General features: G+C 37.9%; 1 protein-coding gene across 1 annotated transcript in view; it reads left to right on the top strand.

The window, feature by feature from the left end:
• Positions 1-27,688, top strand: part of ttll7 (tubulin tyrosine ligase-like family, member 7) — a 138,459-nt gene that overhangs the window by 39,664 nt on the left and 71,107 nt on the right. The window contains exon 9 of the mRNA XM_079843959.1: positions 5,852-6,010. Coding sequence (XP_079700085.1) covers positions 5,852-6,010 — 159 coding nt within the window. The remainder of the gene's footprint in view (positions 1-5,851; positions 6,011-27,688) is intronic.

The following is a 27,688-nucleotide window of genomic DNA, read 5'->3' as shown; positions in this document are numbered from 1 at the left end:
ACTAGTCTCCCAGTTCCTGCCGCCGAAAAACATCCCCACAGCATGATGATGCCACCCCCATGCTTCACTGTAGGGATGGTATTGACCAGGTTTCCTCCAGACATGATGCTTGCCATTCAGGCCAAAGAGTTCAATCTTTGTTTCATCAGACCAGAGAATTTTGTTTCTCATGGTCTGAGAGTCCTTCAGGTGCCTTTTGGCAAACTCCAGGCAGGCTGTCATGTGCCTTTTACTGAGGAGTGGCTTCCGTCTTGCAACTCTACCATACAGGCCTGATTGATGGAGTTCTGCAGGGATGGTTGTTCTTCTAAGATTCTCGTCGCTCCACAGAGAAACGCTGGAGCTCTGTCAGAGTGACCATTGGGTTCTTGGTCACCTCCCTGACTAAGGCCCTTCTCCCCCAATCACTCAGTTTGGCAGGACGACCAGCTCTAGGAAGAGTTCTGGTGGTTCCAAACTTCTTCCATTTACGGATGGTGGAGGCCACTGGGCTCATTGGGACCTTCAATGGGACCTTCACAATACTAACATTTTGCAAAGATTAAAAAAAAACTCATAATGGGGTATTGTTTGTAGGATTTTGAGGAAAATAATGAATTTAATCAATTTTGGAATAAGGTTGTAACATAACAAAATGTGGAAAAAGTGAAGTGCTATGAATACTTTCCGGATGCACTGTAAGTGATTTTCAAGTAGATTTAACCATTAGTAGGGAAGGGCTATAAAGTTAATTTTTTATTTTAAATAAAACATTTAATTTCTGGAACTGCAAACAAAAGAATAATAAAAACAAGACTGGAACCCTTTGGGGAGATAAAAATGAATCAAATAAAAGACTAAGACTAAGAAACATTTCTTATTATTATCATTTGAAATGGTTGTGCTGCTTCATATTTTCGTGGAAATAGATAGAATAGATTGATATGAAATAGATTTAAAAAAAATATAAAAGCCTTTACTTTCACTTTTGATCAATTGAATGCATTCTTGCTGATTCATGAAACAAAAATCTTACTGACGTCAACCCTTTGAAAAGTTGTGTACACTTTCAATTTGTTTATTGTGAAATAACTCCCGAAATAACTACAATTATTAAAATGAGTAGGATTTTATGCACTGAATTTAAAATTACTGCTTAAAAAAAACACACCTCAGGATTGATATGTTTGTGTGAGGATCAATCCTTTCAATACAACATCAGCATTGAAAGTATCAATACTTCAGGATCAATGCACCCATGCCTAACAATTTGTTTTTCCATGCACTAGTCATATAGCACATTGTGACTGGACTTGCTTCAGAGATTACAGATATTCTTTTTTCAACTGACTTTAGGTCAAGTCACCTTTATTTATATAGTGCTTTATACAATGCAGATTGTTTCAAAGCAGCTTTACAGTGATAACAGAAAAATAATGCAACAGAAATTCATTCGGCTGTACAGCCGCTCTGGAGAAAACAGTAAAGTCATCCAGCTCAGTCCAGTAATCATATAATGTCAATGCGGGCAGATCAGTAATATAGTTGAATATTTAGTGTCCCCAACTAAGCAAGCCAAAAGCCAAAGGCAACAGAGGCGATGGTTGCAAGTAACCAAAACTCCATCAGAAGAAAGAATGGAGAAAAAAACCTTGGGAGAAACCAGGCTCAGTCGGGATGCCAGTTCTCCTCTGGCCAACGAACAAACAGTGTATGATTATGATTCAGGCAACATTACAGGTCAGAAGTCATATTTGATCAGAATATTTGCCAGTTCCATCTGATTGAAAATCGGAGTCATCACGCCGGGGACGGGTTTGTTGAGGATATTGTGTCGATGGGCCATCACAGAGGAGAGTCTAGTTGACCAGGTCTCTGCAGACACTTCAGGGCTGCGTTGGTCGTGTCTAGTGCAGGTTCACCATCTGATCTGGATATGGCCTGGATCCGGCTGACTACAGTAAACCTCGGGATAAACGGAGAGACTAACATTAACGTAGATGCCATTCTTTTTATGATGTAACGAGTACATCGGGTGTTATGGAAATTGTTCCCGGTTCCGGCTGACCTAGTTAATGCAGCCTAACAATCATTTAACTGATTTGAATAATATAAATTGATAATGTTCTATGTGTATGCCATAGTAAAGAGATGTGTTTTTAGTCTAGATTTAAACTGACAGAGTGTGTCTGCTTCTCGAACAATGCTAGGAAGACTGTTCCACAGTTAAGGAAAAGTATCGAACGCCTGTGGTGGATTTTGATATTCTAGGTATTATCAACTGGCCAGAGTTCTGAGACTGCAATAGACGTGATGGAGTATAATGCATTAAGAGCTTGGGAGCTTTTGGACCAGCTGCAGTTTATTAATTAAGCGAGCAGGGCAACCACCTAGTAGAGCATTACAATAATCTAGCCTTGAGGTCATGAACGCATGAACTAACTGTTCAGCATTTTGCATTGAAAGCATGTGCCGTAATTTAGATATATTTTTAAGATGGAAAATGCGGTTTTACAGATGCTGGAAACGTGGCTTTCAAATGAAAGATTGATATCAAAGAGCATACCCAGGTTCCTAACTGACAGAAGTGTTAGACAGTATTCTAGGTTACTATATGCAGAGGTTTTTGGTCCAATAAATAAAAATTCAGTTTTTTCCTAATTAAGTTGCAGGAAATTATTAGTCATCCAATTTTTGTCATATCAGCTATGCATTCCGTTAATCTTATGAATTGGTAAGTTTCGCCAGGGCGCAAAGAAATATAGAGCGGAGTGTCGTCAGCAGTGTCGTCAACAATAGCCCCATTTACATCCATACTTTTATGTTATTCCGATTAAAATCATTCAGATTGAAAATGAATTCTTCTGTCAAACCGCAGTTGAAGTAGAAAGTGCCTGGGACAAAGGCTGTCAGATGAGACGGTGTAGCCAGGCTATGTCTGTCATTATTCAACATTATCTTCATAACTTGCTACGAAATAAAAAGTTTAACATTTCAGAAAAATTTACTTTCCTCTCGTCAACATTATAGCCTGCTGTGAGTGCAGCGCGCACTCTTCCGGTCACAGAAGGACATACACTCAAAGTAATCGGATCAGGTCGTTTACATGGTGGAATTTTTTGTTTGATCGGTTCATGGAAAGGTTTATCGATTAAAATTTCATTCGGTTTGGGCATTTTTATTCCGATTGAGGTGTTTATATGGAGCATTTTCATTCGGTTTGGACTTTTAAACCGATTACAGTGCTCCATGTAAATGCACCTAATGAAAACTAACACCATGCTTCCTAATGATATCTCCCAAGGGTTGCATCTACAGGGTAAAAAGCAACGGTCCTAGCTCTGAGCCTTGCGGTACTCCATACTTTACTTGTGATCGGTGTGACATCTCTTCATTTACTGCTACAAACTGATAACGGTCAGATAAGTATGATTTAAACCATGCCATGCCATGACTTTAAAGGGATAGTTCACCAAAAAAAGTTAAATTACCCCATGATTTACTCACCCTCAAGCCATCCTAGGTGTATATGACATTCTTTTTACAGACGAATACAATCAGAGTTATATAAAAAAATATCCAAGCTTTATAATGGCAGCCCACAATTCGAAGCCCAAAAAAGTGTATCAATCCATTAATCCACATGGCTCCTGGGGGTTAATAAAAGGCCTTCTGAAGCAAATTGATGGGTTTGACTGAGAAAAATATCCATGTTTAACACGTTATAAAGTAAAATATCTTCCGCCAGACCACCTTCCGTATTAAATTTACGGAAAAAGTGTAACTGGCGTGACAATGACGTCGGACACTACGTACATGTTTTAAACTGTGCGAGACGTTACGCTTTCTTTGTAAGTTGAATACGGAAGGCGGTCTGCCGGACGCTATATATTTTACTTTATGAAGTTTTAAATATGGATATTTTTCTTACAAACCCATCGATTCACTTCAGAAGGCTTTTATTAACCCTGTTAATAAACTCGTAGTCAACAAACAGGCAAGAGGTCGTAACAGGTAATCAGTCCAATCAGGCAAACAAGACAGGAGAGACAGGCCAACGGGTAATCCATGGGGCAGGCAAGAAATACAAAACCAATAGACAAGAAACCAGGGAAAACGCTCAGAAGTAATACATCAGTAATACATGCAGTAATACAACAAACAAGACTTCGCAATGAATGACTGAGATAACCAGGCTTATATAGGGTGAGGTGAACAGGGTAATGAAACACAGGTGGATGTAATCAGGGATGATGAGTCCGGGCAGAGAGTATTATGGGTAATGTAGTCTTTGATGGAATGACAGTCCGGGGTGGCATGCCCTCTGGTGGTAATCACAGGGCACTCTCACTGGTAATTGTGACATGTATGCACTTTTTTGGGCTTCAAATTTTGGGCTGCCATTCACTCCCATTATAATACTTGGATTAGCCAGGACAGTATTTAATTTATATTTTTAATATAAACTGTATTCGTCTGAAAGAAGAATGTCATATACACCTAGGATGGCTTGAGGGTGAGTAAATTATGGGATAATATATATTTTTTTTGGTGAATTATCCTTTTAACAAAATTAGTAATTAGGGCCTTTCACAAAGGTCATGTTCTTTTATCTATATGTGCTATTGTTTAATTGTCGATGTAAACTTGCACTAGATGGGCAGTTGCGATGTATTTCACTTACTTTTTAGCTTCTTGAGCCCCAAACACTTTGTAAAGTTAAAAGAAGTTCTACAAATTATTTATGTGATGCCATCGCTTCACACACGTAAGAAGACATCGCTCACCCATATTTTTCTCCACATTTCCATTAACTTTACAGATTAATGGCTCTAACTTCATATCACAATGCAAATCACAACCCTGTTAATAAGCTTATCGAGATTTGCAGTATTTTTCAGAATTCGATAGATCATGCAGCTCTACTTTAATCAGCCTCCTGGCTCAGGTTTCTCAATTGTATCAAATGTTCCTTTCAAAAATGAATCTGTTTCCTGTCAGCGTGTTACCAGTGTGACAGCTCTGCCCTTATCTTTCCCCTGCTTCTGTTTGCACTGCCTCTTTCTCCTTGCTGCCCACTTCTCTCTTGTGATCTAATTGTAATTCTTCCATCTTTTAAATTGAGAGCTCATCCACTCACTGCACGTCTACATCTGTTGACTCCTTTGCCAAGCATTCAGAAGTGTCACAATTTACCCAGCATGCATTTTCTCTGTAATCCTGTATCTCAAGTTGTTCTTTTTTTATTGAAGTAATTTCTCAGATGTGGAAGCCGGTCAGAAGGCACTACTGATAACTAATGTTAAATTCTCATTCATGTGTTAGAAAAGATATGCATGAACCTTTTGAGTCTAGCTGAGGACACACACACACAATTCTTTCTGTTCTCTGTGGAGGATGCATGCTGGGATCTAACCTGCTTCTCCGGAACTGCACGTTTGGGGTCCGCGGGATGCTCGGCAAACGTCCCGCCGGTTATCTGCCCCTCATACTTCAACACAGCCTCTGTTTAATCATGCAGGGAGACCGCCGGCCTGCCAGACCTCTGATAAGCGAGTACAGCAGCTGATACAGGCCGTCTGTTCCTGTCTTCCTACGATCTGCCCCTGTCTTCCCGTAGTGTGCTGTCAGTCTTTGACCTATCATGTCTCTTCAGGGAGCTGGGATGTTAATGAGTCCCTCATACGGACTGTTTGCACATGCAATGAGATTTCACGAGCATGTCCTCACCGAAAGTTAACACGTCATGCATATCTTGCAATTAGTGCAATTCAATTTACAAACGTCCACCTTTGAATGTACCGTTTGGGGTAGTTTAAATTTGTGGTGTTGTCTTTTATAATAAAAGCGTGTTTTGTGCATGTATTCGCAGGAGCTGGTGGTGAAGACCCTGATAGTGGCCGAGCCACATGTCCTCCACGCCTACCGTATGTGCCGCCCGGGTCAGCCACCAGGGAGCGCCAGCGTCTGCTTTGAGGTGCTGGGTTTTGACATAATCCTCGACCGCAAGCTCAAGCCCTGGCTGCTAGAGGTCTGTTTTCACCTTCTCTCCTTAATCAGTCTACCTTTTGATCCCACTTGTGCTGATGTACAGTATACTGTCCACATTTGAGTGCCCTTACCTTTTAGAAGCATGATGGAGGATAAATCTTATGATAATACCGTCATAGGACTTAGGACGTAGGTCTTTGTTTTTAACCTGTTGACCATCTAAACTCTTTTTTAAATTCTTATTTTATTCTTATTCTTAATCACATTATTTACATCCATAGTGTTATCAAACTGTGCTGAAAAACAACTGTCCACACCTTTTTTATCGCTAATTTTTCACTGTGTTTTTAGTAAAACCTGACAGTAGTTTTTTAACACCAAAAGAGGGTCTGGCGCCAGCTGATAGTAAATATGGCCCAAAATGTATTAGCAATACACTGTAAAAAAGAAAAAAAAATTCTGTAATTTTTACGGAAATAACCCTCCCCCCCAAAATGGGAGGTGAGGTTGCCAGAATAATTAAGTAAAAATACAGCAACAAATATAAGCACATTTACAGAACAACCTGTAAATTCTACAGTTTAGAAAAAAATGTAAATCGAACAGGCCTTTTTTGCTGAAATAGCAAGGCCATGCTGCTACTAAGTGTTTTGTACTTTTAACTGACATCCACCATAATAACGGTTGGTTTTCCACAAGCCAAAGTAAATATTGATATATAGAAGGACAGTGTCATGCACTACACAACATACAAACACCATTATGGTAACATACATGGTACTAAAATAATGCAATAAACATTCATTAAATAACATACAATAAGGCCCTTATGTACATAACTGATAACAAAAAAACTAGGAAAAAAACTAGCCGCTTTTCTACTGTCGGCCCAAACGGTTCTTAGAATGGGAAGGAAGGGTTCCAGTTGTACTTCTCCACACGGTTGTTGGTAGAATGCGTGTAGTGACATCACAACTCAGGATTGGTCACTTGTCTGTTGCCTGGCTACGGTATTTGAGTGACATAAACACAAATTAATAATAAAAAGAAATATCTGATCATCCTCCATAACGCGGTCGCTATTTACATCACTTATCTTTTTCATGTCTGTAAACTCTTGCGTTACTAAGGCAACGACTCGCTAATTTGTATTACATTCCAAAGAGCTTCGTTATCAGCCCCACAGTGGAAAATGAAACCATATCCGTAACGACTGGCCTGAATTGGCACGGAAAGGAATGGTTAAGCAAAGATAACGGTTTGGCCCAGTGGTGGAAAAGCAGCTATAATTAATCAGACGTGAAGTGTCACACAGGAAATTCTGGGAATGTTTATGGATTTTTACACTGTAAAATATGAGATGATTTGTAAATTTTACCAAAAGAAAATGGTGCGTTTAACAGTATTTTACTGTAAAATTACAAAATGTACAGTTTTTCTCCGTATATAGTTCAGGAACTTACTGTTTACCAATTAACAGGTTTTTACTGTAGCATTACTACAGTCTATTGCAATTACAATTACAAAAAACTTTAACAGTGATAGTTTTACGTTAGCGTGTTGCTAAGCTCACAAAAGTACACTTAGCACATGCAAAGATTGGGTAAAATAATGGGTTTTTAATCAAACTTTTTATTATTATTCAATACTTTTCTGTATTGATTGCAATATATCATCTTGGATTAATAATTATTTCACTGAGGTCATTGTAATGCATTCAGGGATTGCCTAATTCATGAAGCATACATGCAAAGCTCTTTTAGAATGAGATGTCTTAGAAGTACAATGTTTCGGCTTATCTTTTGGAACTGGTTTCACATTGGTCACATGGCTATGATGCCTAAAAATGCAGTCTAGGTTGGCAGCTCAGTTGGTTTTTAACAAAGATATAAAGTGGAATAATTGCCCAATTTAATTTTGTGAAAATGGAAATAGGATGAATTCACCTAGGTTTTGCTGTAGATGTTGGGTTTTGCGTCCTTTTGTTCAACTTTTCACCATTTAAGTCAAAACTTTCCATGTAATTCAGCTAAACAAGGGACTCCCACTGAAATATATCTAAAGAGGCAGTTGTTTGTGAGTTTGAAAACAGTTGGTTCCTTAGAATCTGGGGTTTGCCATTTTTTGTTCTGTTTCTCATTTTCATTTCCTTTTGCTGTGGTGTTCTGTAATGTTGGATGACAGTCATCTAAACAACATTTCCCAGCCGTTCCCAGCGTGAACATCTTTTAACGCGACAAACATAAAATGATTGTGCTGACTATGCCACTTCACCATGTGTTTGTCAAGGTTATTGCTTAACCATCTAGCAACTATATTTTTTGGTGAATTGTAGAAGACACCAAACATTCAGAACCCATTTGGCATTTAAACATTTATTCATGGGTGAATCAACGTCATTGATCAAGGTTAAATCACTGTGGGATTTTGTTTCAGCGATCTTGTTAAAGTTTCAGTGTTGAATAACATGTATTTTGTACATGTAAGCTTTTTAAAACCATTTTGTAACTGGTAGTCTGAGTTCTGTTCTGTTTAGGGTGGATTTTGTGTTTTATTATAGTGTGTGTGTCTTTGTTTTCAGTAATTTTCCTGTGTTCATCAGACCCGGTTTACACCTGGTCTTAAAGGGATAGTTCACCCAAAAATGAAAATTACCCCATGATTTACTCTCTTGCCTGTTTACCCTCAAGCCATCCTAGGTGTATGTGACCCTCTTCTTTCAGACGGATACAATTGGAGTTATCTTAAAAAATGTCCTGGTTCTTCCAAGCATTATAATGGCAGTGAATGGCAGCCCAAAATTTGAAGCCCAAAAAAGTGCATAAATCCATTATAAAAGTAATCCACACGGCTCCGGGGGGTTAATAATGGCCTTCTGAAGTGAATCTATGGGGTTTTGGAAGAAAAATATCCATATTTAACATTATAAAGTAAATGTTGAAGAATGATGAAGTCCTGATTTCATCGAGGGGATGGTCTATGGACAGGCAAATGTTTTCTTTTTCAGATCTTTCGATATAATGGACGAAATAAGCTCACGCAATTTACATATGAACATGACCGGAGAAAACAGAAAAACATACAGCAGCCTTCGTTTCTGCTCTGACAGCCGCAAGACTACGTGAACACTCTGAGTGCGTGTTCGAAATAAGGAATGGTGAGAGAACATTGTGCTTGGTACATTTTTCATCTTCAAACCAAACTTGGGCCTCCAGTCGTCCAAGTTTAAATCCCGTCTGGCTAGCGCACCTTTCCCATAATGTTTACACATTAAGTCAGTTGGCAGAAAAGGGGGCAATCTTTTGTGGCTAGTTCGAACACTTTCGACCACATGAGCGTTTACACCACGAAAGCATCACATCTTAAAGGGATAGTTCACCCAAAAATGAAAATTCTGTAATTTACTCACCCTCAAGTTGTTCCAAACCTGTATGAGTTTCTTTGTTCTGCTGAACACAAAAGAAGATATTTAGAAGAATGTTTGTAACCAAGCAGATAGAGCAACTATTGACTACCATAGTAGGAAAAAAAATACTATGGTAGTCAATAGTTGCTCTATCTGCTTTGTTACAAACATTCTTCACTCTTGAGGGTGAGTAAATGATGACAGAATTTTCATTTTTGGGTGAACTATCCCTTTAATATCAGATGTAAACAGGTCCTCTGTTACCTTGGTTTCTCATTGTTTGATTAGTTTAGTCAGGTGTGTCTCGTTTTCGTTAATTAGTTTGTTCAGTGTATTTAATGCTGCGTTCCAGGCAGACTTTTGAGCCTGTAAGTCACGACTTCAAACCACGACTCATGACTTTGTAGCGTTCCAGGCAGTCACGTCAAACTGCCTGAGCGCAAGGAATTGTGATAGCTAGATGTAAACAAAGCATGGCGGACCTTACAGGGCTTATGCTCATTTAAAATCATTTATATCGCCAAAGGTGCTTACTTCTTGCTTATTTGAGCGAAACGGAGGAGAAAAAACGGCGCATAAGGCAAGAGAAGCTGTTATACCTTTATTTTACTTTATTTGTAAAATAACGTGTACAACTTCCATAAACACAGCAACTGGGAGTACATCGATCTTGTACGAGTTCACGGGTGAGAAGTCACTGGTTTGACTGCCGTTCCAGTGCACTTTCACGGGTAGGCCTACAAGGTTGGAAAAACACGGGTTACAGGGTTGCCTGGAACGCGGCATAAGCCCTGTGTTTCTTTCAGTTCTTGGTCAGTCCTCATTGTGTTTTTTACCGCCTGTTCTGTCCCTTGTTTCTAGAGAAGGTTTTAGTGTTTTGTTTTGTTCTGATCTGATATTACTGTGAGTAGATCCATCTTCTCACCTTATTGCAACATACATGTGACACATTTTGCATTATTCGTTTGAAACATTTTCAACGTTTAACTAACAACTGCTGGCTGGGAAGACATATATTGAGGTGAATATGTCAATTTTCTAGGGCTGTCAATCAAAGCTTTAATAAGAAACAATATTCTTTGTAATAAGCTGTCCTACAGTCCTCAGCAATCCATTCTGGAAATCAACATAGAGGCAGTTTACATAAAGCTGTTAACCTTTTTTTTTTGTGTTTAGCCTGCAATATTTTCCCATGACGTCTTTGGCCGTTAGGACACATCATACTGGCCACGGCTTTAAGACGGGGTGCGTCAGGTAAAAACAGTTTTCTAGCTTTTCTTTTTTTTCTTGTGGTCAAAGCACATGATTAAAACCATAATTTTTGAAAAGCACTATTTTTATATATTTGATTGTTCTAACTATGTTATATTGGCAGCCCTACACATTTTTGAGTGCTTTTGACTTGAGTTATGTGGCCGCCTTTAACCTCTAAAGTGGGGTTCCTGCACAACAGCAAGGATAAATGCTTAAATAGCTGCGTATTCGGGACTGACGTTCAGCATAAACACAGGGCTGAGTTTGCTTACACCAGAGCAAGAGCAGACTCTCTCCCCTCTTTCCTCAGTTTGACAGACACGCTGCAGAAATGTAGGTCAGGACTGTGAGTTAAGACGGTTAGGATGCAGGAATACTGGCACTCTTACATGTGGGCTAATGTGCCGTTTGCTAACCCAGAAAGTTCCATGTCAGGTTTTCTGGATTGCCCACACTTCTGTGTGGCAGTTAAAGCATGACCTAAATCTTTTAACCCAAACTTCTGGCTGCAGCTTCCATCTTACTAACCGATTCTAAAATGTAAAATGGCTTGGGGTAATAATTTTTTTTGCCTTTGGTAATCTTTTATTAGAAACATGTTATTTTTGGCCTTTTTGCCTTTTTTTTTTTTTTTTGGATAGACACATAGAGAGGAAATTTTATTGGATTGGAATCACACTGCTGGCTGGATTCAAACCTACGACTCCCATGTGAGCACCACTTTATGGCACATATGTGTTTAGGCCATGGCTCTGAAAGAAAAGTATATTTTTATGAGGGAAATTTGTTTTTCATGGATCAGATTTTCTTTTTTTTTAGTTAAATTTAGACTTTTGCCATTTTTGAGACATTAGAGAAGAGATATTAAGGTAATAGGATCAGTTTCACTGCAAAAAATGCTTTTCTAATGTAGTATTTTTGTCTTGTTTCCAGTCTAAATATCAAAAAATTCTTAAATCAAGATGCTTTTTCCTTGATAAGTAAAATTACATAATATACTTTTTCTTGTTTTCTGGAGAAAAAAATCAACAAGCAAAATTATCTTCCAATGGGGTAAGAAAAATAATCCTGTTTCTGTTTGAAATCTCTTAATTTTTCTTACCCCATTGGCAGAAGAAATTCAAACAGGTTTGGAACAACTTGAGGGTGAGTCAATGATGACAGAATTTTCATTTCTGAGGTGAACTATCCCTTCAATAGAGAGGAGGTGTTTTTTGTGGAACTGGATCATGTAGGCTTTATTTGAACTTGTATGTCCCACATGAGCCCCATAGCTCAATGCATCTGTGCTAACTGCTAGGCCATGGACCCGGAGAAAAGAACATTTTTTTGTTGTTGTTTTAAGTCAAATCATTAAAATTTTTCACCAATCATTTCATTTCAATCACCAATTTTTGAGCTATGTCTGGTGTTGAGTGACGTGGTTTCCTGGCAGTTCTCCGGCACTGTTCGTCTCTTCGCAGGTTTTAGGAGAGAACGCAAACTGTGGTGGTAGATGCAGTCGTTCAGCCCCAGTGATAATGATCCCTCAGTGCTACTAGCAGCCGCCACAAACTCCCATCAATTAACATCCCACAAGCTCCTCACTGAGGGGGAAAAAAAGCTGTTTCTTTTTCACGCTACATTTACTGAGCGAACATTTATTTCCGATTTCAAGTGATTAGTCAAGACACATATCCACACTGCAGCATCTGACGGAGTGAGGCAGGAGGTGTGATTTTCTGCTGTCTGTTCTCTTCTGAAAGTTTCAAAGCTGACTGTCGTAATCTTTAGTGGATAAATATTGGCAATTGTCCGCGGTATTCTTTCAACTTCCTCCATCGTCCTCTATTTAATTTCAGTTTTGATGGCTCACTCTTATCAGATATTCTTAAAATGTATTTCTTTGAAGTAGAAATTGTTATGATTGATCTACAATTATAATTTATTCAGGTTTCAGTACATATGCAGGTCTTCTGATTCTTTTATCAAGACACTTTTCTGCCTGCTGCAGTGGCAACAAAAAAGTCCAATGTAAGCTCTTACTTTGACAGAGAAATGTCATATTCTCCTTTTCTTCATCGCTTATCAACTGCTTTGCTTTTCAGTTTCAGTTTCTTTTCCCTCTTATTTGGAAATGAGGCTGAAATATCATCTGGAGTTTTACAATACCTTTAAACCAACTCTCTCTCTCACACTCACACAAATCTTACTGAGAGCTCTACAACTTGTGTTTTTAAAGGACCTCCGCTCAAAGAAACATTACAATACATTTATTGACAATTAATGCTCAATTGCAACAAAACACCAACACACACACACACACACCAACACACACACTTAAATGCACAACAGGTAAATGGCTCTAACACACAATTTCTCAAGAGCACACATTGGATAAATTAACCCACTTGAACGCATATATGCACATGCAAAATGATTATTCTAACACACCCTGTTATACCAATACACTTAAAAATGAACACATATCGTTAAAACACCAACACATGCACACACAAACACACATTGCTAAAACACTAAACACGCTTTTTTTTAAACCACACATTAGACTACCAGATTTACTAAACAGGGCAAATTAGCTTGAGAGCGCTATTCCATAAAAGTGCAGATGGGAGTGGATAGTTCTGCACGTGATCTACTGAACACAGACACAGCCGTATCTTTTCCATAATGCCCAACGCAATATAACAGTTTGCATCTGGTTTAAGACATGCTTTTTTGGGCAATAAATAATGGTGCAAATACCAGTAAATTGACGAGCACAAATCTTAGTAAATCACCTCACATAATTCATTAAAATATTCTCCTCCCATAATTTTTGTGCCTGAAATGTAAACTCCTACAAATGCATATGCAGTAATGTCAGCCGCAAAAATCACTGCATGTCTTTAGTAAATCCTGACAGTACTTTTTAACGCCAAAAGAGGGTTTGCGCAGGCGCAAGCTGTTAGTAAACCTGGCCCATAGACACTAAAACACTGGTTTTCAAACTGGGAGACCCCCAGAGACCAGCAAGGTAGGCTTAATTTTCCCCTCAAAAAATGGGAAAATGTTTTTACGAAATACTTTTTTTTTTTCAAGCTGTCAAAGTTTACATGTTCACTAAAATGTTAAACAAATTTGCAGTTAAATATGTACAACATCAACAACAATAATAAAATTATTTAAAGTCATTTGCTGCTTTTTGAATTCGGCTTTCTAAAGACAGGTCATAAAACGAATTAATCATGATTATTTTGTGCTATTGACACATATTTTTTTGTAACATTAAGAAGTACAAACCAAATTTGCATATTGTTATTTATTATTATAAATCTGCATATGTTATTTATACATGTTAAGTGTTTTGAAAATGAAATTAATTGAAACTGAATTTCTTTTTAGGTTTATACATCTAACTGTACACACACATACAATAATTAAACACACCATTAGAATAATGTACACACTCAAACACACATCACACACGCTCCAACACAAACCTAAACTAGAACGACACAAACATGTCCGCACGCACAAACAAACAACACACATCGCTAAAGCAAATCAAACGCACTCAAACAATACTCAAATACAGTGACTAAATGGATCTAACATCTAACATTTCAAAAACACCAACACATATGCGCCTTCAAAAACACATTGACTAAATAAACACTTAACTCACACATTTGCACACATACATCTAAAATGACTCATACTTGAACACTGAAACACACACACACAAGCTGCAGCAGCACTTTAGCTCTGGCCAAACAGCTAATGTTCTGAGGCTTTTGTACTGATTTTATCTTCTCTGCGGGTTTTATTCCCCTTCCATTGACATTCAAAACATTTGAGCCATTGATACGAGCAGGAACACAAACATGGAAACCGGAGAAACCTCACTCTCTTTAGCTTGCTTCACATCAGCCACTAGACGTGGTGAGGCACCATTGTCCACGTCTTCACCAGAGCGCATCATTAACATGTTAATCTGGGTGCTGCTCATTCGCAGGGCTGCTGGGAAGGTTCGTCCACTCCACAGGTCAGACAGAAGCATCTGAGGGACTTGAATAGCCATTAGTCAAATGCTGTGGGGCAACATTGATATCACCCCCCCCCCCCCCCCCCGGGGCCATCTCTGTCTTTTTTACCCCTCTTTTCTTTCTAGAAACTGCTCACACTGGAGCCGTTAAGCTGGCATGACGAATAATGCAAAGGCACAGCAACAGAGAGAGAGAGAGAGAGAGAGAGAGAGAGAAACATGGCTTCTCAATTCCCCTCTTTCAATGAGTAGGCTAGTGTCTAGATGGTTTAGAAAGCATTGCTGTTCCAAAACTTAGCGAGCTGCCTACCTAGAAAGTATTTTATGGCAACATAGGGGCGCTTCAGACAAGACAGCTGTTTTAAAAGGTAAGTGGCAGGTATGCTGCCTTTTCTAGTTGGCTACAGTTTAATGCAGCATTGTGTGCATTTTTCAGAAGGCAATCCCACAATGCATTGTGACAAGCACATTCAGCAATATGTACTATGTAGCAAATCTGCTTGATTGTTATATCATATATTACATACAGTCAAACAAACAAATATTCAGACACCAGATATAATTGTTCCCTAGTGGGTGCAGGTCACAATAGTTCATTTATGTAAGCGAGGATAGCAAAATAAAGTAAACTGTGACATATTATATTAAAAAATTCTTCATACAGTGGACTACCAGTAAAATTTATAAAAATTTGGGACAAGAATTATTCAGACACTTTGATCTGACCATGTTTTGCTTAAGTGTTTTTTTCTTTAATTGCTAATGCGTCCTTTTACTCCACAGACTGAACAAAATTAAGCATTGCTTGGTAATTGGTTGACCTAAATTGGTATTATTTAATTGTGAACTTAAATTTAACAGCTGATTGGTTGATTGTAATCAATTACACACCTTTCTGTCAAAGTTATCTGACATTATCAAGATTATTGTCATATTTTATTACCATTTTATAAACTATAGCGAATAAACTGATAATGTGAGAAAATGTTGAAGGTGTCTGAAAATGTTTTGGATTGACTGTATATTGTGATATATTATATATAGCATATATATCCTACTTTACCTGCATACATACAGTATATTCATGTAAAGCAATATTATATAACAGATCTTGTGTGATTGTTTGTATAGTTGCAGAATGTAAACTGTATTTTGCACAGCTCTCTCTCTATATAAAGTTGGATATATTATAGTGTTGAAAACTTTGTTTGAAAAGACATTCACAATTTTACTTTCATAATGTGGAAAATATTGCCAAATATACTACCGTAAAACATGTGGAAACATGTTGGGCATGGCCATTGATAATTTATTTGGATGTAAAAAGATTTCTTTATATGACTGTAGGGGAGGCTATGGAAAATTTGAGATTTTGATTTTGAAAAAAGAAAGAAAGTTGGTTTAACAGTCATTACATTTTGATAAAAAAATACAAGCATTTTCTTTTTATTTGTAATTTAATTGCAAAATTAAAACTGAAACTAAAATAATCATGAAATAAAAATGTGTAATACACTGTAATACAATTATTCAGTAACACTGAATAATTCATTTCTGAAACGGATAATGAAATTCAAACAAAATAACACAAAATTTGACAATAAAATCATTGTAACATAATAGTAAAAAAAGCACAAACATTTACTTACAGTATTTATCTAGAGTAGATGACATACCACAATTCCCGTTTTTTTGGCTAAATACTATTGACTAACCGTACCCCTAAAATACATCTTTTTTATTTTTTAAGATGTCTCCAGATGTCCAGAAGGTTGCCTTTTCAGATGTGGTTCATTTCTGATGTAGCTCATTCATCACCTCCAACCCCCCTACACACACTTTCCATAACTTTCCATATAGACGTCATGATTTTTATATTGTACAAATTGTATTATATCCCATAACCAAACCTACCCATCACAGAAAACTTTTACATTTAAAATTTAGATTAAATTTTTTTTTTGAAAACATCACTTAGTATACTGCAAAACAATTTTTTTTTCTTAATTTAGTATTTTATTCTTGTTTTCCAGTTCAAATAAATAAACATTCTTAAATCAAGATATATTTACTTGAGAAGCAAAATGACTTAAGAGACGAAGACTCTTTTTTAAAAAAAATTATCAAAATGAAGTGCTAAAGTGTTTATTTTGCTAAAAAAAAATATATCTATATATCTGCCAATAAGGTCAGAAAAGAAACTTAATTCAAAAGGAAAACAATATTTTTTTGCAGTGTATGACTTGTAAACTGTTTTCCTCAAGGAGACCAAAAAATGTCTCCACAAGGACAAGGATTTCAGATAATGCCATCTTTGTGGGGACATTTTGTCCCCATAACGTAGGGTTTACCAGGACCACACACATTCACACTCACACTTATGCTATTATTCCAGCTCCATTTTCACTAACACAAATGCACTAGCAGTGATCTTAACCAATTTAAGTTCTATCTTTCGGATTCTGTGTGGGTTCAATGCTAATGCAGAGACTTTACCTGCAATAAGGACAGAGTAGAAAAAAATAAAACAAACTGACTTTATTTTGTGTTTAGCTCTCGTGAAGGTTGTGTCCTTGACGCTGTTGGTTTTTTGACAATCATTAGAGAAGCAGCAAGCGTCCAGGGACAGGAAGTGCTTGTCAAGTGTTTGCCAAGCGCAGGTCAAGTAGAGCTTTAAGAGCTCATCCGCACACCCAGGATGGTAGAAAGCATACACATCTTATCTATTGCTTCTCTTCTTACTTTTCTTAACATGACTTTAAGGTATTTTTTTAAAGTCACGAGGTAATAACATAATAATAATATAAAATATGTTTTTTTCATTCATCATTTACTCTCGTGTTATTCCAAACCAGGTAAGTAGCTTCTTCTTTAAAAAAAAAAATAGAACTGCTACACAGCTCGTAATAGAACTGTTTGGACAGTTTGCCATTTTGCGATAGCTTTGTGTGAGAAACACAGCCTTTTAATTCTGGATGTTTTTTTTTTTCCTTTTTGGAGCTGGACAGTCATGGATACGGAGTTATTTAAATTTTGTGTTCCAAAAAACAAAACAAAAAACCCAGTACAAAACAACAATTTGTCATTTTTTGGTTAACCATCCCCTTACTAAGCTATGCTTGTCTGGCCATTTTGAGGGTGATGACAGTACATAGATAGTGGAGATTTTTAAGAACATAAACAATTTAAGAAGAACAGTTTATTTGGTGGTTTAAAAATATATTTTACAATTCTACCAGATGCTTACATTTTAAGGACTATGAATTTGGTTTTATGCATTAGGAATTCATGCATAAAACAGAATTTTACAACTGCCATCTTCCTGAAGATTTCTCACAGGATGATGATAAATTATGCAACACATGCGTCATGATATGAGATGCCTGCTTTGCTATATGTGTCCACATACACACATATTCATTCGGATTCACTGTTGGGTTAATTTGATTTTCCTTGCATGTATTAGCCGTCACACTTCTCTATTTAATTTGTATGCCCTTAATTAAGTCATAAAAGCTGTGATTCAGTGAGTGGAAACTCTAGGTGGCAGTGTTGATCTGTAGTAGGCCTACTGCTCTTTTCAGATGTATTAAAAATGATTACAGTGATCTATTCATCTGTCTGTATCAGAATAAAAACTAAACTACTTAGCTTTTTTAATGCAGTATCACGAAATAATAATAATAATAATAATAATAAAGTAGTATCCTTTATATAGGGCTGCATCAAATCTTTCTGTCACCTGAGTGTTTATTTTGTATGAGAGTCATTGTGTGTTTGGGAATTTCTGATAGGGGGTCAGGTCAGCGGCTGGCCCTGAACACGCACAGAAACACTGATTGGGTTTCGCTGTTGGAAGCAGCCTCTCCAAATGTGACAAAAGAACAAAACAGTGATTGATAAGGATGTGAAACGCGATCCGCACGTCTCTCTCCGCAGCTGCTCCATTAGCAGAACTCAGATCGGTATTCCTGCGTGTACAGCGCGTCGAGAATTTGAGCAAGTGTTGTTTTGTTTATCCTGATGTTGTTGTTTATCCTGCATGCATAGGATGGCACATTCCGTACTGCTGCATAGGAATGCATTGTATGCTTTGCATCATTTCAGATATCATAATATTATTTATAACTCTTATCAGCATTTCCATTTCTGTCCCAGAGATTTATATTACACCTGAACATGTAAAACACATTGTAGCCTACTCTTTATTTTCTTAAGAAATATATAAATATATATATTAAAAAAAAAGTTTAGATATGTTTATGCACTGTAAGAATGCAATATACAACACAAAGGCAAATATTAAAAATCTAAATAAACTTAATTTAAATTAATAGTATGCACTGAAATTATTGCACAGTGAAATCATAATCCGCTCACTGTGGTTTCTTGGATTACTGTCAGGCCATGAATATACTAAAACTTTGAAGAAAGTTACTTTCAAAAATTGTTACTGAGTGAAATTAAGTTTATTTTATTAACTGTTTATTTTTGTGCTTTGTGTTTTAAAGATGGTGCAGGTCATTTTTTTCTGTTAATAAAATAGAAAACTGATGTAAAAGAGGCAACTGCAAGTATGCCATGCATAGGTTAATATCTTTTAAAAGTTTAACAGCCCAACACAGCAGCATTGGCTTATACAGTGTTTGTGATATGAATAATAGCAGTGCCTGACCAAAGCTGTGTGTGTGTGTGTGTGTGTGGACTGGTAATCCCTACGTTATGGGGACAAAATGTCCCAACAAAGATGGCAATATCCGAAATCCTCATCCTTGTGGGGACATTTTTAGGTCCCCATGAGGAAAACATCTTATAAATCAGACTAAGTGATGTTTTTTGAAAATGTAAAAATGCAGAATGTCTCCTGTGATGGGTAGGTTTAGGGGCAGGGGCAGTGTAGGGGGATAGAATATACGGTATGTACGGTATAAAAACCATTACGCCTATGGAAAGTCCCCATAAAACATGAAAACCCAACATGAGTGTGTGTGTGTGTGTGTCTGAAATGAGGAGGCAAAGTCCTCACAGTTTTTATTTTTATTTTTATTTTTTTATCAAATGTAAATTCATGTCCCAGTTACACTTAATGTTGTCACATTTTCTTGGTTAAATAAACATTACTTTACACATCAATAATGGAAAGAAACCGAATACAATTCTATTTTGTATTTTTCACATTAACAATGTAATCGATGTTCTATTTATTTAAACCAAGTAAATCACATTACGTTTTTTTATATTTATTCCAAAATAATAATTAAAGGCAGTAAAAATGAAAACAACATATTTTATTTGCGTTCAGCTGTTCTTTTTAATACTCAATTTATTTTTGGATCAGTAGTCATCATGCTCCGTAAACACTGATCACAGACACGAATATGTAACTTTAATTTGCTCATTTTGATTGCTCACTAAAATATCCCACATTCATCATGTTTTTAAGCCATTTCAAGTTTGATTTTGACGTGCCATGAAGATGTGATATCTACATGCTAAGCTGTTTACTTACTTTGTAATTAGCCTTCCCATAAATGCCATAATTTTGTTAATTCGGACTGATTCACGAACATGGAACATGCACGAAAACAAGAGGCGGGATTTATTGCATTAACCAATCATAGCCAATCACATCCAATCATTGCCTCCTCTCACGTGACTTTCCCCATTCATTCTCAATTACCTCCCACTAAACCCACCACACGCTTTGGGGGTCTGTTAAAAGTCAATGGGCTCAGGGGACGCAAGAGAGACGCGACTCCCGCTGTAACTTTACCTGCTGGTGTTGCTGTTGGACGGTGTTACTTTAGAAAAACAAGTGATTTATATACATTTTGTAATATTTGCATTCATTTTATATTTTTAATATGGATTATTTTCTCATCCAGTTTTTTGAGGAGGCACTGCCTCCCATGCCTCCTCGGAAGAAACGCCCCTGAATGTATGTATATATATATATATAATCATTGAATTTAAAATCAAGCACCTATGCATGCAGACTGCTTCTACAAACATTTGTCAATAGCTACAGACCTCCAAACTTTGTGTGGCCTTCAGATTAGCTCAAGAACAGTGCGTAGAGAGCTTAATAGAATGCGTTTCCATGGCCGAGCAGCTGCATCCAAGCCTTACACCACCAAGTGCAATGCACCAGTGCACAAAGCAAGGTCCAAACAGACATGGATGAGCGAGTTTGGTGTGGAGGAACTTGACTGGCCTGCACAGGGATGAATTAGAGCGGAGAAAGCGAGCCAGGCCTTCTCGTCCAACATCAGTGCCTGACCTCACAAATGCGCTTCTAGAAGAATGGTCAAAAATTCCCATAAACATCCCAGAAGAGTTGAAGAGTTGTTTGCAGCTGTTATAGCCGCAAAGGGTGGGGCAACTCCATTAAAGGTCCCATGGCATGGATTTTTTATTATTATTTTATAATGTTTCCTGAGGTGTACTTATATTGTTAGTATGGTTTTTACATCAAAAAATGTCATAATTTAGAAACAAAAAGCAATTTTCTGTACTGATATTAGCCCTCTGGCTTGAATGCTCTGTTTCAAGGGGCGTGTCTGCTGTGAGACTTCAGTGAAAACGCCCACTGTTGTGATTTGGCTGACATCTTTGCATTTGAAATGAGTATTGGATTATGTGGCGGAGGGGGCGGGGTTTAGCGAGATCTCCATGCACTGCCAGAGAGAGAGAGAGAGAGAGATGGGCTACATGTGGACCAGAGAGACGCAGAGCTGGATAAAGATTGCTGAGAAAGTTTTATTGTACCGAGTTGTTGAGACCGCAAGTTTATTTTGTTTGTATCCTAGAGTTCTGAATAAACACGAGTCCCAGTCACGCGAACATGTGAGTAACATGTGGAACACCCTAAACTACGTTTTTTTTTACCATCACAGCCGTTGAGATGAACGAATCGTCAAAGTGTTGACTATAGCATTATTTTATGATCTATTCCTATCACATGAAAAGCTGCAGTGATGAGCATTGAGTACACATGCAGTCTGTTGATCGCGTGAATGCAGTGGTCTCGTCATTGCAGCGCGTTCTCTCACAAAATGCTTTCTCAGCAAACACGACATCGACATGAATACAGTAAGAGCTTTGTGCAGCATAACAGTGTCATTCATTATAACGGCAGTTTGGACAAGTGTGCAGATACACTCGCAACGTGTGATTAACAGATCCAAACATTATAAAGAGTGTTCTTTGAACGCTCTCTAGTTTAATCATTTAACCCTCTCGAGTTGGCAATCACGCCGGTGTGATTGGCTTGCTTTTTTTCTTATCAGTGCCAAAGAGACTCAAATAACTCTGTCGTTTTTTATCATTCAGGCAAGTGTTATACATCATTATAATCTGTTAAGTTTCTATTTTTTTTAGTACAGTCACAATAAAAACAAATGATTGTGCTTTTTGCAAGATAAAGAAATCAAACATGATGCGCGATCTGCTGCCTCTCTGTCAAAGACGTTCATTCAGATAGTCTTCAGAAAATGACCTCTAGCTTATTGAAAACTTGTCTCACACACATGAGCCATAAGTCTAAAGAAATGCTGAAATGTCAGGTTTTAAACACTGTAAACCAAATCAAAAACAAATATTCTGTGTTTATGTAATCCGTTTGAAAGCAGAGCGTTGTTAGTCGTTCCTGAGCGGCTCATTATAGACTAATGCGACCACGCCCACTAAGCACGCGCTCTATTGAGATTCAAATACTGAGGCGATGCCCACACACACATCAGCTCAAACAAACACATCGTGCAACAAGGCGCACTGAAGCTTTCTTTTTTTAAATTAGCTCAAAATTACTGTCAGATGTAAGTAATTACCTTGACAAACTATACATCATTTAAAAGATCTAAGACTCAAGCATCCATTTTTGACCCCTGTTTTATTCTCAAAGTCATACAGTGACAGTAATTTGTCAATATGTGTCAGGAGTTATGAATATGAAAACCGTCGGTACCTTCTAAAGATTGTAATAAGAGCGTCATGCTCTCATTCATAAAAAATCTTCATACTGGCAGCTGGAGGGGGCTCCGTGCACATGTAGTCCATATATAGCACGCATGAAGAAGATCAGAAGAAGATATATTCTTCATGCGTGCTATATATGGACTACATGTGCATGGAGCGCCCTCCGGCTGCCAGTATGAAGTATGAAGAGTTTTTTTGAATGAATGAGAGCAGCTGACGCTCGTATTACTATCTTTAGAAGGTACCGACGGTTTTCATATTCATTGATCGATTTCTGGAAGCTGTTTAGCTGGTATCACCATGTGACATTGACATAAACAGCTTCCAGAAATCGCTCTAACAATGTTAGACTAACATGCAGATAGACAAGTTTGAAGATAATAAACACACAATCGCGACAATATATGGCTTATCTGTGTTATTTATACCATGTTGGGTGTTTTCACAATAGATTATATTCATAATGCAATGCTACTCGAGCTTTTATAATTATGCAGAATATTGTAAAATATATTTTCTGTCTGATTTTTTGATCCAAAGCCAAATGAGATCACATAAGGTTATTTAAAACAATTGGTGTAATAAATCATAAATTATAGTTTAATAAATCCTAAATTGTTGTGGCAGAGAATATAGATCCTTTGCTCTGTTGCTCTCGGTCACAGACTTACCTGCAGCTCATTCATTATGCAGCTCATTAATGCGAGTCCTTTGTTATCTCAGGTGCTATCTCATCATTATTCATTAGATACCACGCCTCCTCGCATATTGGCTTTGTGAAGAGAAACTGTCTTACAAATTTTAAATCAGTGTATTGTTTTATGTGAATGAGTAGGCTCAATGATTCTCACATCAGTATAAAGAAAAAACTCTATGCAAATGCAGACAGGAGTCAAAAGTCTTGGGAACAGATATCTATTGTGTGTTTTGAGGCCTTAATTTAAAAAAAAAAATAGTTTTTTTTTTTTTTCAAAATCTGTGCATAAATATTTTTCTCTCAAAAATACAAGCATTTACATACAAGTTGCTCACATATTATGGTAGCCCAGTTTGTGCTGAATACAGTGCAATTACACTTTTGCCATTAATGTGTTTATAAGCAACTGAAAAAAACACAAATGTCAGAGCATGTCAAAACTTCTAAATGGCCCCAAAACAGTTCAGACTCCTAGGGGTTAAATAACAGATTTGTTTCATGCTACTAACAGATACGATGTGAATTTGATTGTTTAGTCCCTGGCTTGATTCACTGATGCATAAACAACAGTATTAAACGATTTAGAAAGAAAGTCTGCGTGAACTTGAATATTTAGCTACACATCAGAAATCACAGATCAGGCATTAATGAACACTGTTACTCACTGTTTGTGGTGGTGCTGTCGAATCCATATGGTAAAAGTCTGTTTGTAAAGCCTGTGCTGACATCGCGACTGATAAACGGAATCCATTTTCTCCAAATTCTCTGGGCGAGCAAAGCAGAGGAAGGGGAGGTAACGTTCCCCGTATGACGACATACAGGGAATATTCCAGATCGGCTCGTCTGAGCTCTCATTTTCTCAAAGGCAGAGCAGAACACCCAGAACTCGGTTTACACCTATCAAAATTTCTAGCCACTTGGGGACCATATACAGGCTAAGGGAACTCATATTAATGTTAAAGTCCCTGTAAAGTCAAAACTAAACATGTGTTCTGAGTTTCTCACACTACAGATAAATGTGTTATTAACCACCCAGCCAAATTTGAATCATTAAAAAATCCGCCAAGTACATAAAATAGCTGTTTAAAAACTTGAAAAAATGAGCAGTATTCTCTGCTCTCAAACGCTGGGGGTGTGTCCGCTGTCGGCACCGAAACCACGCCCACTCGAGGGAAAGCTGCAGTTGCACACAAGACAACACTTACTGATCACGACCGTCTATGATCACGACGCACCAGATGTCGGCGGGACGGGAGGACTAAGGCCGGGGCGGGGGATAGTCGGTTCTGCAGCGGATTATCAGTGAATCCCAGTTGTCTCCGGTGAAAGTTTTTAAAACGATCCTGCAGACTCGGAGGCAGGCGTCGATGGGTATCCTCAGCTCTCCATCAAGGTGGCTGTTCACAAAATTAATCCACCTCTTCTTGATCATCGTGTTTGATTTGTAGGCTGTTTTGTAAGCTGTAGACTATAGTAACTAACAGTATTGACAGTAACTCGCGATCGAGCAGGCAAACTGATGCGAATGTGCTCTAGTTATGATCGTGTTAGGGGAGGAGCCAAGCTCGGTGGCTCCAGTGCGTCATCGAGCCACCGTTTTAGCCCCGCCCAGAAAATCCTGAACACAGCAACGGTGAAAAACTGTTTAACGGTCTAACTTCTGAATTCAGTACTACATAGTTCGCAGTCTTTGTAATTTGTTTCAGCAATACATTTCTAACATTTATAATGTGTTTAGAAAAAAATCTCACAATTGCCTTTACAGGGACTTTAAAAAAACTCATAAAATGAAAATTTCATGCCATGGGACCTTTAAACCCTATAGATTAAGAGTGGGATGTCATTAAAGTTCATGTGCATGTAAATGCAGGCATTCCAAAACTTTTGATAATATAGTGTATATATACCCTGATTAAGTTCCATTGACAGGAGAGATCTTTTCATTTTTGAGTGTGTTATCAGTCAAGCATTTTTAATAGATCATCAGTATTTTTGTTCTGTTTTCCAGGAAGGGAAAGCAATTTGAAATGTGTCTATCTGCTATAGTTTGACTTTTGTTAATTTTTTAGGTGTGCACTAGCATATGGACAACTTCAGAACTAACAGCCACAATTTCGATTGTATGGGCTCTCTACAGAGATACATTAATCTCAGAACAGCTGGTTTTCCTGTAGTTTGACCCCATACCACAAGTCTCAGTAAAACCACAATGAAGGTGTGCAAATTAAATATCAGTAATGTCTTTTGATGGTGTCAAGGAGCCTTTGTAAAATCTACTTGCGTCAGAACGATTTTTGTCAATAGTGTTGAATTATTAAGGAAAAAAAAGGCTGACATCCTAAATCTGCAGGACTCCTGCGTGGCAGATCTTGATGAGGTGTCTTTGTTGCTTTGTGAAACGGGCCATCTGCGGGGCATCTACTCAGTGAGAGGTGACGTGGCCCAGCTCGGAGAGAGCTAAGAAAGCGTGAGCCGGATCAGCTACTGCTGCTACAGTTACTGCTGCTAAGGTTACGGCTGATACAGTAAATTCATTGATTTAGTCCACCCTCCCACCAAACCCCCCTCCGATGCTCAGTTGTGATGTAAATATTATCTTACGGTCCTCTCCTAAGCGATCACCTTTCTGAGGGAGATTAACATCCGAGCGGAGCAGCTCTATTAAGAGCCCAGCAAGGGGTGGCTGTGTGTGCTGTCATCTCTCTCTGTTGCTGCCATTTTTCTCAAACCGTTTGTCCGTGCTGACACAGAAGCACTAATGCTGTGTGTCTTACACACTGTAATGTGCAAAGCGGTACCCAAAACTAATTTTTGCCATATCTGTGCTGGCAGTAGAGTGAGTGAATGCTTTTGCTGTTATTTGTCATGGATGGAATACAAAAGAGCATATTATTATCCAAGGTGAAGAAAACCCGTCCAGGATACTTACCTGCTGATAAATGGCGTTAGCAATAGTTCTTCCAAAACTCATTCGTTCCAAAACATATTCCTTTAACAAAAGGTATATGAATATCCTATCAAAATGTGGCAAAATGTTGTGAGCTGTTAACAAAAAGGTTGAAAATTAATATAGAATATATATAATGCGCAATGAACATTATTTCACCGAAATGTCTGATTTATCTGATAATCAATATATTTTATTTAAAAATGTTATTCCTGACAGCTAAATTCATAGTACTATATGAAGGAGAAAATTACTCAGTAAAATAATAATATTCTTAATTGGCTGTATGTTTTATTTGAAATACAGAAGATTAATAATGATTTATTAATCATCAATAAGACTCTGACATCTTGTATTACATTTTATATTATTTTCTTTCTTGCTTTAATTCTTACTTTAATAATGGCACAGTTAGTTTTGGTACATACTGTATGTACACTATCAAAATATTTTATAATGTTTTTGAAAGAAGTCTCTGATCAAAAATATACAGTAAAAAACTGTGATATTCTGAAATATTTTTACAATTTTTTTTTTTTTTCCATTTTGCTATCTTTAAAATAAATGTTTTGCTATCTTTTAAAATGATGGCACAGCTACATTTTCAGCAGCCATTAGTTCAGTCTTCAGAAATCATTCTAATATGCTGATTTGGTGCTCAATTATTATCGGTGCTCAGTAATTATGTCACGTTCAGTTTTGGTTTTTGTTTCGTTTTGATGTACTCTTAAGTTTGTATGTTGCTGCCTCCCTTCAGCCCTTCAGCCCAGTGGCTCCGCTCAACTGCTCGGATCAGTCTTGGACTTCTCGTTCTCCGCCTTGTTGTGAGGATTCCCTAGCTCCTCCTCGGGCCTCTAAAGCGTATTACTCCACCTCGGCCTGTAGACCAATTGGCTCTGCCTTGGCTCCTAGTTCCCTTAGCTCCTCCTGGGTTCTTTCAGCTACACTGGGCTCCCTCGTACCTACAGTATTCTGCTTCTGCCACGGACTTCTGGGACTATTGCTCAGCCTTGTCCCTCCAACCCTTTTGGCTCTGTCGTGCTCTTCCTTCTCTCCAGCTCCTTTTCAGTCCTCCACCTCAGTTGCCTGTCACTGCGGTTCTGCCTTTGTCCCCTGATCCTATGGTGTTTCCTGGTCTCACCATCACCATCTCCACCACGCCCCGCTTCACCTCTGTTAGGGGAACCCCCTCCCTCCATCAGTTAGACTGTGGGTCATCCTCTTCCTGGCTCCTATCTATGTCGCTCAAGGGGCTCTCACTACACCAGAGCCCCCATGGTCTTGTCCACCGCCAGCTCCCCCATGGTCTCTTCCTCGCCACTTCCTCCACCAAGACCTCAACTTATGTTGTTCCTCTTACGGCGCCAGGAGGCTCTTACCAGGAAGGGAGGTAATGTCACATTCAGTCAG

The sequence above is a fragment of the Gobio gobio genome, assembly GCF_949357685.1.
Source record: "Gobio gobio genome assembly, chromosome: 19".
NCBI lineage: Eukaryota > Metazoa > Chordata > Actinopteri > Cypriniformes > Gobionidae > Gobio > Gobio gobio.
This window is presented reverse-complemented; position numbering and strand designations above follow the sequence as displayed.